The 18,614-nt window shown below is 47.2% G+C and overlaps 1 protein-coding gene across 3 annotated transcripts in view; it reads left to right on the top strand.

Annotated features, from left to right (window-relative positions):
- The window catches only part of LOC144610512 (DENN domain-containing protein 1B-like), a 51,100-nt gene that overhangs the window by 29,663 nt on the left and 2,823 nt on the right, over positions 1-18,614 (top strand). For all 3 annotated transcript variants that reach the window (XM_078429275.1, XM_078429276.1, XM_078429274.1), the window contains 12 exons: positions 32-132; positions 2,115-2,160; positions 3,386-3,487; positions 4,866-4,991; positions 6,960-7,061; positions 8,923-9,013; positions 9,138-9,178; positions 9,856-9,927; positions 10,851-10,907; positions 13,685-13,807; positions 16,008-16,075; positions 17,102-17,297. In XM_078429275.1, the coding sequence (XP_078285401.1) occupies positions 32-132; positions 2,115-2,160; positions 3,386-3,487; positions 4,866-4,991; positions 6,960-7,061; positions 8,923-9,013; positions 9,138-9,178; positions 9,856-9,927; positions 10,851-10,907; positions 13,685-13,807; positions 16,008-16,075; positions 17,102-17,297 (1,125 nt within the window). The remainder of the gene's footprint in view (positions 1-31; positions 133-2,114; positions 2,161-3,385; positions 3,488-4,865; positions 4,992-6,959; positions 7,062-8,922; positions 9,014-9,137; positions 9,179-9,855; positions 9,928-10,850; positions 10,908-13,684; positions 13,808-16,007; positions 16,076-17,101; positions 17,298-18,614) is intronic.

Raw genomic sequence — 18,614 nt, 5'->3', positions numbered from 1 at the left:
TTGAACATGTTATTTTCTCCCTTGCCCACAGTTAACCGCTTGTGTGCATGGTTCATCCGCAATGCTTTACCCCATGTACTGGCAACACATATACATCCCTGTGCTCCCTCCACACCTCCTCGACTACTGTTGGTAAGATTTCCTTTATGTCTTTCTTGGGTGGTTGTAATGGTAGAGAGAGCAAACAGCAAGTTACATCAGTGCACGAGCCTCTGTATTTCTAGGTGGAATTGGGTGCACGCCAGTGTTGCAGTGCTAATTTTTTAGGTGCTATTGAGGGCGTGCAGCGTAGGTTTACTAGGTTAATTCCCGGAATGGTGGGACTATCATATGTTGAAAGACTGGAGCGACTAGGCTTGTATACACTAGAATTTAGAAGGATGAGAGGAGATCTTATCGAAACGTATAGGATTATTAAGGGGTTGGACACGTTAGAGGCAGGAAACATGTTCCCAATGTTGGGGGAGTCCAGAACAAGGGGCCACAGTTTAAGAATAAGGGATAGGCCATTTAGAACTGAGATGAGGAAAAACTTTTTCAGTCAGAGAGTTGTGAATCTGTGGAATTCTCTGCCTCAGAAGGCAGTGGAGGCCAATTCTCTGAATGCTTTCAAGAGCGAGCTGGATAGAGCTCTTAAGGATAGCGGAGTCAGGGGTTATGGGGAGAAGGCAGGAACAGGGTACTGATTGAGAATGATCAGCCATGATCACATTGAATGGTGGTGCTGGCTCAAAGGGCCGAATGGCCTCCTCCCGCACCTATTGTCTATTGTGCCGGAGTGGCCGCTGTTAAATTCCCCGCTGTTTATTTTGGCTTTTTTTTACAGAGGTGCCGGAGCGGCGCTCCAGTGAGCTCCAGCAGCACTGCCCCCCCTGGTGCACGCCCACAACTTTAAAAAAAATTAAGTTGGCTATTGTGGAGCCTTTTCAGAATGACAATTAGCTCACCATGCGATTCTCTATCCACATCTAATCAATGGAGGAGGCAAAACTATAGACTGAATCTGAGTCCATGGTCCTTCAGAAAATTCCACTCGAAAACGAGTTTGCATCACCAACATGTTATTCGATGTAAGTTCTGTAGAAATAGAACAGGAATGGGCAGCACGGTGGCACAATGGCGCAGTGGTTGAGTTGCTGCCTTACAGCGCCAGAGACCCGGGTTCGATCCTGACCACGGGTGCTGTCTGTATGGAGTTTGGACTTTCTCCCCGTGACCTGCGTGGGTTTTCTCCAGGTGCTTCGGTTTCTGCCCACACACCAAAGACGTACAGATTTGTAAGCTAATTGGCTTCGGTAAGATGTAAAATTGTCCTTAGTGTGTGTAGGATAGTGTTTGTTTGCGGGGATCGCCGGTCGGCGTGGACTCGGTTGGACGAAGGACCTGTTTCCGCGCTGTATCTCTAAACTAAACCAAACAAAACAGATACAGTGCCTGTTGGGAATTAATCACAATGAAAATGATCACTTGATTAAAGAAGTAAGCAATGACTATCATCCTATTTGTTCCATCACCCCAAGGAATTAGATTTATCTCCATGGTACAAAAGTAATATTATAAAATAGGATTGTTGTTAAATTTAAAGCCAAATATCTAAATTGTTGATATTGTTCTTTTTGAACAGTGCCATAGTACACATTAAAGTGACGACATTTCCGTGTTGTAAGTCTGAGTTGCTGCAAATTCAGAGAGCTGATTGCCTCACTCTCTCTATCGGGCTGAAGCTGAGCCCTAACAGCAAGCCAAAGGCGTACAGGTTTGTAGGTAAGATAAGAAAATAACTGCAGATGCTGGTACAAATCGATTTATTCACAAAATGCTGGAGTAACTCAGCAGGTCAGGCAGCATCTCGGGAGAGAAGGAATGGGTCCTTTTCTCCCGAGATGCTGCCTGACCTGCTGAGTTACTCCAGCATTTTGTGAATAAACAGGTTTGTAGGTAATTGGCTTGGTAAAATTGTAGATTATCTCAAGTGTGTGTAGGATAGTGTTTGTGTGCGGGGATCACTGGTCGACGCAGACTCAATGGGCTGAAGGGCCTGTTTCCGCGCTGTATCTCTAAACTGAATGAAAATAAGTAAATGTGTTAAAAGTTTATCTTTTTGTCTTCTGCAGTGCTCCAATGCCTTACCTAATAGGGATTCATTCCAGTCTAATGGAGGTGAGTGTAAGGTGGAGTGTAAACATTATCATTGTCTAACAACATTTGTTTCTGCAAACATTATTATTTCCCCAGGAAGACACAAAATGCTGGAGTAACTCAGCGGGTCAGTCAGCATCTCAGGAGAGAAGGAATGGGTGACGTTTCGAGTCGAGATCCTTCTTCATTATTATTTTCCCAGACAACTTCACATTCTGAAACAGAATTTAGCAACTCCTGATTGGGGATTTTACACTCAACTGGTCTCAAAGTCATGGTCAGTACTTATTACGTGCAATCGGTTTTCCAGACGGCAAGGTGGTGCAGTGGTAGAGTTGCTGCCTTACAGCGAATGCGGCGCCGGAGACCCGGGTTCCATCCTGACTACGGGTGCTGTCATTAGGTAGTTTATACGTTCTCCCCGTGATCTGTGCGGGTTTTTCTCCGAGATCTTCGGTTTCCTCCCACACTCCAAAGACGTATAGGTATGTAGGTTAATTGGCTGGGTAAATGTAAAAATAGTCTCTAGTAGGTATAGGATAGTGTTAATGTGCGGGGATCGCTGGTCGGCGCGGACCAGTAAGCCGAAAGGGCCTGTTTCCACGCTGTATCTCTAAACAAAACTAAACAGACGAGAACCTCATTGATCTGAATAAGGGTGAGAATTGCCACTCGTGTAGAGTGAGGCTGCCTCAGCTCTGGTACCCCGGATTCACTTCTGACTCATGACGCTGATTATGGAGAGTTTGCACGTTCTCCCCCTAACTAGTCAGGTTTCCACCCCACATCCCAATGGAGCACTGGTTATCAGGTAAATTAATCGTAGCGTGAGTGGGTGGTGGAGCAATCAAGGGACTGTCAATGGGCATTTAAGAGAGGTTGCAGGGAAATAAGGGAAGAGTGGAATGGGAGTGCTGGGACTGCTCTCAGAGCTGGCAGAAACTTGACTGGTTCAATCGTGTTTTATTATGTCATAAAGAAATTTGAAAAATATGAGGCATTACAATTGACCCAAGAGAAGTCTGTCATGCTTCGGATGTTCGTTAGCATTTGTCTGCTCAAATGGGTTCATCCAGTCCGAAGAAGGGTCTCGACCCGAAACGTCACCCATTCCTTCTCTCCTGAGATGCTGACTGTCCCACTGAGTTGCTCCAGCATTTTGAACCTACGTTCTCAGAGAGGTACCTGGGTTACCCAAACCCAATAGGAAAATTTGTGTCCCTCAGGATGTGCCTTTCCTTTGCAGAGGGTGAGGAACAAGGCCCTGGAGGATGTGGTCATATTAAACGTCGACACAAATACCTTGGAGACGCCTTTCAATGACCTGGATACGTTGCCGACGGACGTGGTGAGTTTAGTTTAATTTTAGAGGTGCATCGTGGAAACAGGCCCTTCGGCCCACCGAGTCCACACTGACCAACGATCCCCGCGCATTAGCACACAATAGGGGCCATTTTTACATCAATTGTACATTTATACCAAGCCAATTAACCTACAAACCTTTACGTCTTTGGAGTTCGCACCACAGCAGTAAATCCACACCTAATGGTTCCTTGCCGAGAACATTACCTCCTTTCTGTATCTTGTCCGAGACTCTGAGAAGCATCTCTCACCCAACCTAGAATGGTAATCTTATCTATCTTGCTCTCTGACACCATGTATTAAATATTGAGATCACTCTCTTGCTAACTAGTGAGATGAGTCTTTCACATTCCTCTGCATTACAATACTCTGACCCCTCCAACACAATGTCCTAACTCAGCGGCTCAGGCAGCATCTGTGGAGAAAAAGGATGGGTGACGTTTTGGGTCGAGACCCTTCTTCTGCCTGACCCACTGAGTTACCCCAGCACTTTGTGTCTGTCATCAGTAATAATCCCAGTTCTCTACTCCACATTATCCTGGGCACATAAAGCCCAGCCAATGGGGCAACACATACTGAAGTCTGCTTCGTTGCACTCTGGGTAACAAGTGGAAGGCAGAACAGCAGTTAGTGCCAACATTTTTCAGAGATCTAGAAACTATGGTCAATGGTATAGTTGACTAGGATCTATAGTCAAAGTTCAGTAATTAGAAAATGCTGTTCTGTCTTCTCCCTCGTGTTACCAAGAGTGCAAAGAAGCAGCCAGATAGTCAGCAGTATGTGTTGCTCCTCAACTGGGTTTTACAGTATGTGCACTGGTTTAAACTCCCTACAGGCTTTAGTAGGGAGTACTTTGGACTTGATCTCTGAACACCTATGCAAGTAATAAGATTGCGACAATTCAGTCCATCAATGCACAGATCACTATGGAATGGGTGACGTTTCGGGTCGAGACCCTTCTCCAGACATTAAGACCGTTCTTCAGATACATGGTGTTGGTGAGGCAAGTTACAGATTGCAGGAACAGGACTTAATATGGAAGTGATTTTTTTAATATCAAAAAATACTTTATTCAAGTAATAAATATTTACAAAACATCTTCTTTTCAAAAACCCCGTCCAACATTTCCGGAGGTTACACATTCAATGCAGATATTCAATTCCAAATTTACACAGAATCCCTTATTTGGAGGGGCGTCTCCACCACATCCTGCCCCCCATGTCCAGCAGCGGAAGGACCCTGCAGCACATGGCCACCTGAGGGCAAAATTATTTCTGAATTGATCGGGGTGTGATTTTTTTTAAAGCTCTGACTGCCATCCCTCTTTTCATCAACTGTGTGGCGTCTGGTTTCTTTCACTGTAGATGTCTGTTCTGAAGATGAAGTTGAAGAAGCAGTCAGCAGTGACTGGAGACGTGGTGTCCCATGCTTTTCTGAGGACGCAAGCTGCAATCTTTGGAAGCTACCAGGATGCCCTTCAGTTCAATCCTGTGAGTGTCCAGGATGGGTTAGAGTCATGTCCAGTTTAGTTTCCTGTCGCGAGGACTGGGGTACAGTGAAAAGCTTTTGTTGCGTGCTAACCAGTCAGCGGAAAGACAACACATGAATCAGGCCCAACTGCATACACCATGCATGCGGCCTAGTACTCGGGTTGCCAACTGTCCCGTATTAGCCGGGACATCCTGTATATTGGGCTAAATTGGTTTGTCCCGTACGGGACCACCCTTGTCCCTATTAGGCCCGGACACTGTAGGCCCGGGGGCCGCTGTGGGCCCAGACAGTGTAGGCCCGAGTGCGTTCGGGGAGCGGGGCTGAGTGTGTTCGCCAATTGGAGGTTGCATAGCAACCCGCCTCCCAGCCCGGGCAGCCGCCATTGGTGGAGCGGGAGCATGTGGCCGCTGGGTGGGTGAGGTCACGTGGGGCGCGGGGTAGTGATGTCACCCTTTGTCCTTTATTAGGGTGTTAGAAACCTGGCACCCCTACCTAGCACATGCACTGGCCGTTCCCTTAATGGTCCTCCTCCCACTGATGCTGAGAATAACTCAACCGAGGAACGAGGAATGCGTGCACCAAGACAGATATTTTAAGAGCTACAATGAAGTAAATCTCAATGCAAGCAATGAGACCACAAACCTGGTCTTTAGATGCCTTTAAGCAATAGGAAGTGATTTTGTGAGACAAAGTGACACAGTTCAGAGGACGGTCAAGATGGTGTAGTAGCTGTGACATTGAGGGGGATACGATAGAACTTTATTTATCCCAGGAGGGATATTGATCTGCCAACAGTCATAAAACACAACATACATGAAATTAAAGTGACAAGTGGAAAGGATTGGGGATGTGCAAATATTGGGGGGGGTGAATCAGTTAGAGAGAATGAGACAATCTGTGGAGAGTTCATAAGTTCTATGAGCAGAATAAGGCCATTCGGCCCATCAAGTCTACTCCGCCATTCAATCATGGCTGATCTATCTTTCGCTCTCAACCCCATTCTCCTGCCTTCTCCCCATATCCCCTGACACTGCCCCCCCCCCCCCCCCCCGAGAGACAGTGAGGCTCAAGAATGGAAGGTTAGGAAGTTTAGGTTTATGTACTGGTCACATGTACTGAGACTCAGTGAAAAGCTGTGCAAACAGATCAGATGTGCCTTCAATCTCCAAAGCATGACTGAAAACAGAAAGAAAAAACATGAAGTGGGGAAATGAAATGGCAGCCAATAGGCTCCTGCAGCATCTTGTTCCAGACTGAGAGAAGCACCCCCTACATGGTCTGGAATAGGAGGCATCCCGCACTGTCTCACTCCGTGATACTGTATATTGAATATAGATGCCTAGGAAAAAAACTGCAGATGCTGGTTAAAATCGAAGGTAGACACAAAATGCCGGAGTAACTCAGCGGGTCAGGAGGCATCTCTGGAAAGAAGGAATGGGTGACGTTTCGGGTCGAGACCTTCTTCAGACTGAAGAAGTTTGAAGAAAGGTGTCGACCCGAAACGTCACCCATTCCCTCTCTCCCGAGATGCTGCCTGTCCCGCTGAGTTACACCAGCATTTTGTGTCTACCTTTGAATAGACACCTTGTGAAGTGATGAGAAGCCACTATGTGTTAGGTCATCACTTTTCCTACAATTCAACATGAAGAGTATTTTGTTTTTAAGTCATAGTCTGTTGACCCTCAGTGACATCCATCACATAATGCTGATGATGTTGTGGTGCAGAAAAGGTATGAAAATGAACTGAACTTTCCCAAGGAAAATGCGGAAATATTTAAAAAGGTGAACGTTTGCAACCTAAAGGTTCGGTGAATTGTAGACCCCTTTCAAAGGAGCTGGCAGGGGCTCAATGGGCTGAATGGCCACCCTCTATACTGTAGCCTCTGACTGACTATTTAAGAAGGCCATAAAGAAAGATAGGAGTGAAGGTGAAGCTGCTGATGGATGTTTTCTTTCTGTCTGCTCAGGGGGAACCAGTTACGTTTTGCGAGGAGACATTTCTGAGCCATAAACCGAGCTCGATGAAGAACTTCCTGCAGCAAGCTGTGCATCTTCAGCTGTTCAAACAGGTGAGGTTTGCTGAGAGGCAGCAATGCAGCCAGAGACCAGAGGTCTATCCTAATCCGAGTCTTGTTCAGGCTCATTGGTGCCACACTCCGCTCAACACTCGGCACGGTGGTGCAGCGGTAGAGTTGCCGCCCTACAGCGCTTGCAGCGCCGGAGACCCAGGTTCGATTCCGACTACAGGTGCTGTCTGTACGGATTTTGTACATTTTACCCGTGACCGCGTGGGTTTTCTCCGAGATCTTCGGTTTCCTCCCACACTCCAAAGACGTGCAGGTATGTAGGTAAATTGGCTTGGTAAATGTAAAAATTGTCCCGAGTACGTGTGGGAAGGTGTTAATATGCGGGGCATATTCTTGCTATTGAGGGCGTGCAGCGTAGGTTTACTAGGTTAATTCCCGGAATGGCAGGACTGTCGTATGTTAAAAGACTGGAGCGACTAGGCTTGTATACACTGGAATTTAGAAGGATGAGAGGAGATCTTATCGAAACGTATAAGATTATTAAGGGGTTGGACACGTTAGAGGCAGGGAACATGTTCCCAATGTTGTGGGAGTCCAGAACAAGGGGCCACAGTTTAAGAGTAAGGGGTAGGCCATTTAGAATTGAGATGAGGAAAACCTTTTTCAGTCAGAGAGTAGTAAATCTGTGGAATTCTCTGCCTCAGAAGGCAGTGGAGGCCAATTCTCTGAATGCATTCGAGAGCTAGATAGAGCTCTTAAGGATAGCGGAGTCAGGGGGTATGGGGAGAAGGCAGGAACGGGGTACTGATTGAGAATGATCAGCCAGGATCACATTGAATGGCGGTGCTAGCTCAAAGGGCCGAATGGCCTCCTCCTGCACCTATTGTCTATTGATCGCTGGTCGGCGCAGACCCAGTGGGCCTGTTTCTGCACTGTATCTCTAAACTAAACTAAACACTCCCTCAGTGATGCTGACAGTATTCAAGTCCTCTATCGTTCATTGTTTCAAGACACCACACATTTCCAGCACAGAAAACAACTATTCAGTTCAACATGGGTGTTCCAGCTATATGCTAGAACAATCCCAAAATAATTCCATTGTGTTGTCTTCACTGTCCTTCATCCTTCCTTTATAGTCATAGAGTGATACAGTATGGAAACAGGCCCTTCAGCCCAACCTGCCCACACCAACCAACATGCCCCAGCTAGACTAGTCCCACCTGCCTGCATTTGGCCCATATCCCTCCAAACCTGTCCTATCCATGTACCAAATCCTTATGCAAGTATTTGTCCATTTTTCAAGATTAATGGTCTCTGCCTAAAGATTTAGAGGGATGTGGGCCTAGATGGGACATGAAATGAGTCTGAAGAAGGGTCTCGATCCGAAACGTCACCCATTCCTTCTCTCCAGAGATGCTGCCTGTCCCGCTGAGATACTCCAGCATTTTGTGTCTATCCTAGATGGGACATGTTGGTCGGTGTGTCTAAACCACTGTGTAGCAAAACATCCAGCAATCCCACGTGCAAAGAAGCTTCCCTTTACTCTCAGAGACAATTTTATATTTTAACACCTCACGCCGACCTCCTTCCTTCCTCCCACATCCATGTAATCAAAGGATTCTCTCCACCTATATCCTTCATTTGTCCCGCCCCCCTGACATCAGTCTGAAGAAGGATCTCGACCCGAAACGTCACCCATTCCTTCTCTCCCGAGATGCTGCCTGACCTGCTGAGTTACTCCAGCATTTTGTGAATAAATCGATTTGTACCAGCATCTGCAGTTATTTTCTTATACTAATCAAAGGGAATGGCAACCATTTCAATCCGCCATTAATTCTTCTTTTGCTCTTTTCTCCGCTGCTCTGCTCACCTTCAATTTGTTTCTTCTTTCATTTTGATTCAGTTTATAGATAATCGATTGGAGAAGCTCAACGAGGGCAAAGTGTTGACGGATGTATTCGAGGAGGAGGTTAATCTGGGTGGTTATTCTTCAGGTGAGGGCTGAGCATGGCGAGCGTGTTCTCACACGAACCAACGCAGGTAACGAGCTGCTCCCCTCTGCGAACCCTTCCCTTCACATTGGTGAGCATTAACTTTGTGTCCCTGCTCATTCCCCAGGCTCCTCCAAGATGTATCAGCTATGGAAGCAAAACGTAAAGGTACATGGAAGCCTCTCTTCTGTTGATTAAAAACTCACACGTGTCGATTGGGCATGGGGTTGGGACACTCACAGAGGAGAAACAGAGATGTGTGGAGTAAAGGGGAAGAGAGCGAGGGCGACAGATTGTTGATAGTACGGGTGTCGGGGGTGATGGGGAGAAGGCAGAAGAATGGGGTTAGGAGGGGGAGATAGATCAGCCATGATTGAATGGTGGCATTGGAATGAATGGGCCAAATGGCCTCATTCTAGTCCTATAATAGGAATTTATGAGACGTGAATGGTAGGAATAAAAGTGCAGGGAGGAGGGAGGGAAAATGTGGAATGAAGGGAAAGGAGAAGATGAGGGAGAGGTGGTGTATGGAGCTCAAGAAGAGAAATAAGGAAGGGACAGTATTGGGAGGAAAGAGAGTAACCTGATGTGGAAGAAGTATGCATTGGTACAGAGATACCACCTGTACAAGAGCTGAGGGCAGTTTTGGCCAAATGGATGGTGATGAGCATTGACCTGAGAGCCTAAACACAATTAATCCCTGGGGTTTACTCCAGTGGAGAGAGAGAAATAGCTGAAACTTGTGAAGCTGAAACCTGGAGAAAGTTAATAAGTTTGGAGGAATGTAGGAGCTTAATGATGAAGTGCGACCTGATGTTTGAACAATCCACTCTGTTTACTTGCAGAGAGGAGGCGGGGCCCTGATTCACACAGTGAAAACTAAAACCAATCCAGCTATGAAGAACATGTATAACATTGTAAGTACTGAGGAACTAATGGAGCCTTCACACCACAGGGTCACTGTGACTCCTGACAACTGACATCAAAGAGCTGTTTAAATGGGCTAATGGCCAGGAGTGTTCACAACTGGCCATTGTGGCGATCTGAAAATAATGCAATCTCTCAGCCTGAAACAACTCATCATTACTTACATCAAAGAACTTGCAATCCACAATCTCGGGTGTTCCAAAGTACTTCACAGCCAGCAATGCATCTTAGAAGTGTTCAGGACCTTGCACTAAAGGAAGTACGGTCATAAATCCTAACAAACATCTAGTTTAGAAACCAAATGTTGGAGTAACTCAGCAGGCCGGGCAGCATCTCTGGATAGAAGGAATGGGTGACGTTTCGGGTCCAGACCCTTCTTCGGGGGTTATAGGGAGAAGGCAGGAGAATGGGATTGAGAGGGAAAGATAGATCAGCCATGATTGAATGGCAGAGTAGACTTGATGGGCCGAATGGCATTATTCTGCTCCTATAACGTAGCAACTTATGAGACATGAATGGTAGAAATAAAAGTGCAGGGCTGAAGGGTCTCAACCTGAACATTCCTTCTCTCCAGAGATGCTGCCTGACCCGCTGAGTTACTCCAACATTTGTGTCTAACTTCGGCGTAAACTAGCATCTGCCGTTCCTTCCTACACGTTTAGTTTATTGTACCGAGGTACAGTTTGTCGGAAGACATGAGTGCTGTTTTGCCAACGGACCAATATAGATAAGATTTGGGATCAGGATTGGAGATAAAAGCAGAGTGAGGGAGGAGAGGGTGAATTAGAAGATGGCAGATTGGAAGATGAGGACCGTGGACCAATGGTGATGGAATCAGGGGCCGAGAGAGGAGGTGTCAATGGTGACGGTTTTTCAGATACAGACATATTAATGCTGTTATTGTTATTTCCAGGCCAAAGGTCATGCTAAATTGGGCTTGAAGGGAATGAAAAATCGTCTGAAGCACAAGGTACTGGTGACACCATCATTTAACCTTTTTTTTCCCCTCTTAGACAAATAATCTTACAAACTTTTTCGTAAATCCCCATCCGAGCTTTAACAAGTTGTTAACACGACTCCAGGGTTTTCTTACAACTTGCCCAGAGTCCAGTCCATGAAATGGTCCGTGTGAAGGGACCGCGTTTGTCATGTCGTTTACAGTGTACAGGTGCTCCTCGACTTACGATGGGGTTGTTCCGATAAACCCATCGTAAATCGAAAATATCGTATGTTGAAAATGCATTTAATACACGTGATCGCGTGGCTGACTGGGGGATGCCCTTGCTCAGCTTTTGCGACATCGCAAAGTCAAAATATCGTAAGTCAAAGAGCATCTGTACTATGTTTACATATTCTGTTGTGCTGCAGAAAGTAGGAATTTCTCCTATCTGGAACATATGACAATAAAACATTCTCGACATTGTTCTACATTCTGCTGCCTTGAACCTGTCTTTAGGTCCGAGACTTGAATGTTGTTTGAATCTTCAGGTCTTCCATCATTGCCTCTCCATCGCTTCAATACACTATCTAGCCTCTCACAAAGATGTCTCCCTTCTGCTTGTTTTCAAGGCCAAGAACCTGAGTAAGGCTGTCCACATTGCTGATTGTAATCCTCCAAAATGTAATAATACTGATAAAGCCTTCGAAACGCTGTAAATCTATTGATTTTAGTTTAATTGCTGCTTGTTACGATTTCCAGAACACCCCCTCCTCACCACACCATTTCCCCTCTGGTTCTGGACTGCATATTTTCCCACTTTCCCCTCGATCCTTCTCAACCATCCCACCCTTTCCCTTGACTAAGGTTGCCAACTGTCCCGTATTAGCCGGGACATCCCGTATTTTGGGCTAAATTAGTTTGTCCGGTACGGGACCGCCCTTGTCCGTATTAGTAGGGTTGCCAACCTCCTCACTCCCAAATAAGGGACAAAGGGTGACGTCACCACCCCGCGCTCCACGTGACCTCACCCAGCCAGCGGCCACGTGCTCCCACTCCACTCCGCTGGCTGGGTGAGGTCACGTGGGGCGCGGGGCTGCGACGTCACCTTGTCCTGTATTTGGGAGTGAGGAAGTTGGCAACCCTAACCTTGACCCATCTGTGGCATTAAATTGCTCAACATACAATAACCCTACCTGACTGCCACACCATTCCGGATGGATGTGAATTGATCACTTTTGCAAGTGAATGCCTGTCCCATCATAGTCATCCATCCCACAGAACATTCACTCCAGACCTGACCTCCTGACATTGTCACATTTCTAACCTTGTTCATTTTTCATTTGTATTTGAATCTGTTTTTTGATCATGCCCTCGTGTCAACAGCCCCTATCAAAGTCAAAATGTCAGCTATACCTCCTCAAGTCCTTACTCAAAACATATTTTATTGTGACCAGGGTCCAACCTTGACCCACTTTAGAGGCGGCACAGCGGTAGAGTTGCTGCCCTACAGCGCCAGAGACCCAGGTCCGATCCTGACTACGGGTGCTGTCTGTACGGAGTTTGTACGTGGGTTTTCTCCGGGTGCTCCGGTGTACTTCCACACTCCAAAGATGTGCAGGTTTGTAGGTTAATTGGCCTAAGTATAAATTGTCCCTAGTGTGTAGTGTGTGTTAGTGTAATGGGGATCACTGGTCAGGTGGGACTCGGTCGAACGAATGGCCTGTTTGCACACTGTATCTCAAAACTAAACACTCCCCTTCCTTCAACAACATCACTTGAAGACAGGCGTTCAGCTTCCCAAGTATCCAGATGTTGCCCAGCTCTGCCATCTCCTCCATCACCTCTGCTTTGTTCAATGTCCAATCCTAGGTCCAATCCTAGACGAGCTGCCGTTTCCTCCATTAAATGTTTGAAAGACTGAACCCATTGCCGTCACTCTTTGCGACAAGTGCTATATTCTCTCCCCTCCCTCGTTGTTTACAACACGAGTCACTGAAGCCAAAAGCACGGTGGCGCAGCGGTAGAGTTGCTGCCTTACAGCGAATGCAGCGCAGGTTCGATCCTGACTGCGGGCGCCGTCTGTACGGAGTTTGTACGTTCTCCCCGTGACCTGCGAGGGTTTTCTCCGAGATCTTCGGTTTCCTCCCACATTCCAAAGACGTACAGGTATGTAGGTTAATTGACTGGGTAAATGTACAAATTGTCCCTAGTGTGTGTAGGATAGTGTTAATGTGCGGCGCGGACTCGGTGGGCCGAAGGGCCTGTTTCCGCGCTGTATCTCTAAATCTAAAAGCACTAACTTCCAACCCTTTATATTCAGTCAGGAAGGCTGCCCACCTGTCCCACCCTCTGCTTGTGCTGAAACACTCTCACCTGTTCTTTTATCACATCCTGGCTACTTCCTGTCTTCTGTATACTTTGAGTATCTGCATTTGTAACTTGAAAGACAACTGCCTTTAACGCATATAAGCATGATGAGATTGGCTGCGGCTGTGTTTTAGTCTAAGCCTGCCAGACTCACTACTGTGTGAACAAGATAGACACAAAATGCTGGAGTAACTCAGCAGGACAGGCAGGTCACCCGAAACGTCACCCATTCCCTTCTCTCCAGAGATGCTGCCTGTCCCGCTGAGTTACTCCAGCATTGTATGTCTATCCACAGTGTAAACTAGCATCTGCATGCTGCGGAAACAAGCACTGTGTGAATGTGGAGGAGCCGAGCTTGGCTTTTCACCTTAGAGTCATAGATCATCTTGTGGCCATCTTGCGGCCACGTGCCACAGTGCTGATTGCCGTTTGATTTCCAGGACCTGGGTGACGATCGAGGGTTTCAGCGTGGCGGTTCGCTGCGGCATCAACCCATCCATCAGCGAAACATCCAGACAGAGAGCTTACAGAACCGCCTCCCAATCACCCAGCACTTTGGTCAAGTAAGGAGGCTCTGTTATGGGGGCATTTGGACACCCAGTAAGAACAATCATCAGGCTTTCTGTATTGTCCTGATTTTGCTTTCCAATACCCAAGTTCACTGCTGTTTTGCTGCCTCACCGAACAACTTAATATTGGCAATATACTAATTGGCAGTAAGCACAGGTGGTCCACAACTTACAATGAGGTTACGTTCCGATAAGCCCATCGTAAACCAAAAATATTGTCCGTCGAAATACATTTAATACACCTGATCACGTGGCCGGGAGCGAGCTGTGGCTCACAGCCATTGCCCAGCGTTTGCACCATCGTAAAGTCGAAATATCGTAACTCGAAGCATCGTTAGTCGGGGAGCATCTGAAATTTGACTGGACAAGGCATCACAGAAGTTTCACTGTTTCCATCCACTTGTTATCAGCTTTTCTGCAACCAACAATGGACCATTGTGGGCTCCACCATTCCTTGCTCATCAGTGCTGGCTTAGTATTGTTTTTTTAATACCTTTCATTCATTTGTTCTTTGTAGCTTTTCATATCTCTCGTTTCCTTTTTCTCTGAAGCAGTGGTCTGACAAGGCCACCCCCTCCCCCCCCACCTCCATGCTAGATCCCCCTATCCCTCTACAAGGCTGTTCGGCCCATCAGCTCCATGCTAGCCCCCTCCCCCTCCCCCTCCAATGGTAGGGTAAGGGAATAATCCCATCATCTCCACTTACAGAAATAGATACAACAAATGCTGCTCTGAAGAAAATGCTTCAGTCTGAAGAAGGGTCTCAACCCAAAACGTCACCCATTCCTTCTCTCCAGCATTTCTGTTTCTATCTTCAGTGTAAACCTGCAGTTCCTTCCTAGGCGAGACCTCGGCTCAGTTTCTGAGGCAAGGTGCTTGGGTGCCAGTCAAGGGTGTGTGTTTTCAGCTATTTCTCCTTCATGATCTCCCTCGCTATAAGCCAGGCAGAGGAGTTGTGTTCCTGGGTGTCAGACAGTGGATAAAGGAGCCCTGAAAACGACAAATTACCTCAAAAATTGAGATTGATGTGGGAGAGGTTTAGAGATACAGCACGGAAACAGGCCCTTCGGCCCACCACATCCGCACCGACCAACGATCCCCGCACATTAACACTACCCTATACACAAACACACTAGGGACAATTTTTACATTTACCAAGCCAACTAACGCACATACCTGCACGTCTTTGGAGTGTGGGAGGAAACCGAAGATCTCAGAGAAAACCCACGCAGGTCACGGGGAGAACGTACAAACTCCGTACAGACGGCGCCCGTAGTCGGGATCGAACCCAGGCCTCCGGCGCTGCATCCGCTGTAAGGCAGCAGCTCTACCGCTGCGCCACCGTGTCACCAACCTGATGACTTGAACCTTTTCCCAGCGTGGTCACCTTCCAGGTTCACAAGACCTTTTTACCTGAGAATATGGCTCCCAGATCAAGGCCAAGTAATGCCCCGGGTATCTGGAACTCTAAATTTAATTTAACATTTTGGAGGGTTTGTATATGGATGGTGGCACCGCGATAGAGTTGCTGCCTTACAGCACCAGAGACCCGGGTTCGATACTGACTATGGGCACTGTCTATGCGGAGTTTGTACGTTCTCCCAGTGACCTGCTTGAGTTTTCTCCTGGATCTCCGGTTTCTTCACACCCCTGCAATAGTCTGTTCGAACTTCTACCATCGGGCAGACGCTACAAGGCCTTCTACGCCCGCACCTCCAGACTCAGGAACAGCTTCATCCCCAGGGCCATAGCTGCTATGAACCGGTCCTGCTGAGCCGGATGGTCGCATCGCACAGTGATCCGGAACAGATCTACTTGCACTTTATTCTGTTTTAAAACTGTTACAATTTGTTTCATTGGGTTGTTTAAATTAATACTGACCAGCTAATTAAATTATTGTATCGTATGGGAGGCGCATTCCCAATCTCGTTGTCCCCCTGTACAATGACAATAAAGATATATCGTATTGTATTGTAGTCAGTGTAGGATCCTGTGAGTGGGGATCGCTGGTCGATGTGGACCGAAGGGCCTGTTTCTCCGCTGTATCTCTAAACTAAACCATAAATCTATCTTAAGTGAGTGGTTCCCCAGCCACAAGGTGCAATCAGTGAAGGTGGATTATTCTATCAGATACGTACATGTGCGTACCAGCCCCTTCCCGGCCTGTTTCATTCTTTCACCATTTCTCCTCCAGTCTCGTCCTCGCCGGCCAAATCGCCACTACACGAACATCGATGGAACCCTCGCCACTGAGACATGCAGGTAACATCCCCCCCCTCCATTCCTCTCGGATTTACCCTCCCAATTCCCAGAGTACATACATCCGCGTTACCCTTGCATCCCGACCTGTTGCCCGGGACAGAAACAGACTCATTGTCACATCAACTAGGAGGCAGATCCAGTTTCCCCACCCCATGGCCTGTGGACTGTGGTTCCTCGTTCAGTTGACATGAATATGGGCCCACTGTTAAGGGAAATAAGTCACCATTTTTGTAGTGGGATAACAGTATAGGTGACGTTTCGGGTCGAGACCCTTCATCAGAAGTCTGAAGAAGGGTCTTGACCTGAAACGTCACCCATTCTTTCTCTCCAGAGATGCTGCATGTCTCGCTGAGTTACCAGGGCCGTCTTAACGCATGGGCCTGATGGGCACTTGCCCGGGGCCCCACGAGCATAGGGGCCCCATGCTGATCTGTGTATGTTAAGTGACTTGCAATAAATAAATACTACTTTAAAAATGTAGGTTCAATAAGTGCTTTTTTCGCCACATTTTCGGCCCCAAAGTGTTTTTTTCGCAACATTTTCCATCCCTAAGTGCTTCTCACAGCGATGTTTCGCAACAATTAGCTCCCTAAGTGCTTTGCTTTTCCATCCCTAAGTGCTTCTCACAGCGATCTGTAAGTGCTTTTCGCAACAATGTAGCATCCCTAAGTCCATCGCTAAGTGCTTTTCGGTAAGTGCTTTTCGCCGGCACGACAGGGGGGGCTGGTAGGGAAGGGGGGGTGGGGGAGAGTAACGGTGGGGGCGACGGGGAGGGTGGGAGGAGGAGAGTTGTCGTAGGGGCCCCAGTACACTGCTTTGCCCGGGGCCCATAATGCTGTAAAGACGGCCCTGTGAGTTACAACAGCATTTTGTGTGTATCTTTAGTGTAAACCAGCGTCGATAGTTCCTTCCGACACACATCATTTTTGTACTTCTCTGCCCGACGTCCTCTGGAGAAGGCGAGACACTTCATCCTGTATCTTACAATCCTACTACTGGCGCTGATGATTTGCTTGGCTTGTGCAGGTCCACCTGTGAGGAGGAGGAGCAGGACAGCGCGCTGGACGAGGTCAGTGATGACCTGCTGCAGGTCGAGGATATGGACCTGCTCGGGGAGATCTTTGATACCCTCAGCACCCAGACAGCTCACGACAAGGGCCTTCTGTACGGGACCCGCAGCCTCGACTTCTTCAACATGGACTCCATGGAGGACATCCGCAGGGTGAGGCCTTGTTTCACCTCAATTGTACCAGAAGCAAAATCATAGAGTGATACCAGATTGATCCCTGGGATGGCGGGACTTTCATATGAGCATAGACTGGATAGACTGGGCTTGTACTCGCTGGAATTTAGAAGACTGAGGGGGGATCTTATAGAAACATATAAACTTCTTAAGGGGTTGGAGAGGCTAGATGCGGGAAGATTGTTCCCGATGTTGGGGGAGTCCAGAACCAGGGGTCACAGCTTAAGGATAAGGGAGAAGTCTTTTAGGACTGAGATGAGAAAACATTTCTTCACACAGAGAGTGGTGAGTCTGTGGAATTCTCTGCCACAGAAGGTAGTTGAGGCCAGTTCATTGGCTATATTTAAGAGGGAGTTAGATGTGGCCCTTTTTGCTAAAGGGATCAGGGGGTATGGAGAGAAGGCAGGTACAGGCTACTGAGCTGGATGATCAGCCATGATCATATTGAATGGCGGTGCAGGCTCGAAGGGCCGAATGGCCTACTCCTGCACCTATTTTCTATGTTTTCTACAGCATGGAAACAGGCCCTTCAGCCCAACTTGCCCACACCGGCCAACATGTCCCTGCTACACTATTCCCACCGGTCTGTGTTTGGTCCATATCCCTCTAAACCTGTCCTATCCATGTACCTGTCTAACTGCTTCTTAAAAGTTGGGATAGTCCCTGCCTCAACTATCAGCTTGTTCCATACATCCACCACCCTTTGTGTGAAAAAAGTTACGCCTCAGATTCCTATTAAATCTTTTCCCCATAAACTATGTCCTCTGGGCAAGAGACTCTGTGGATCTACCCGATCTATTCATCTCATGATTTTATAAAAAGAACCACAGATACTGAAAATCTCAAAGAAAAGTATAATGTTAGAGATATTCAGAAGATCAGGCAGCATTTATGGAGAGAAAAAATATATATTTTAGGTCAATCGCCTTTGATCACCCCTGAAATATTAATCCCACAGACTCTGCTTCAGTTATACTTATCAGTGATGGACACAAAATGCTGGAGTAACTCAGCGGGACAGGCAGCATCTCAGGAGAAAACATAGAAACATAGAAAATAGGTGCAGGAGTAAGCCATTCAAGCCTGCACCGCCATTCAATATGATCATGGCTGATCATCCAGCTCAGTAGCCTGAACCTGCCTTCTCTCCATACCCCCTGATCCCTTTAGCCACAAGGGCCACATCTAACTCTCTCTTAAATATAGCCAATGAACTGGCCTCAACTACCTTCTGTGGCAGAGAATTCCACAGACTCACCACTCTCTGTGTGAAGAAATGTTTTCACATCTCGGTCC

The sequence above is a fragment of the Rhinoraja longicauda genome, chromosome 37 (assembly GCF_053455715.1).
Source record: "Rhinoraja longicauda isolate Sanriku21f chromosome 37, sRhiLon1.1, whole genome shotgun sequence".
Taxonomy (NCBI): Eukaryota; Metazoa; Chordata; class Chondrichthyes; order Rajiformes; family Arhynchobatidae; genus Rhinoraja; species Rhinoraja longicauda.
This window is presented reverse-complemented; position numbering and strand designations above follow the sequence as displayed.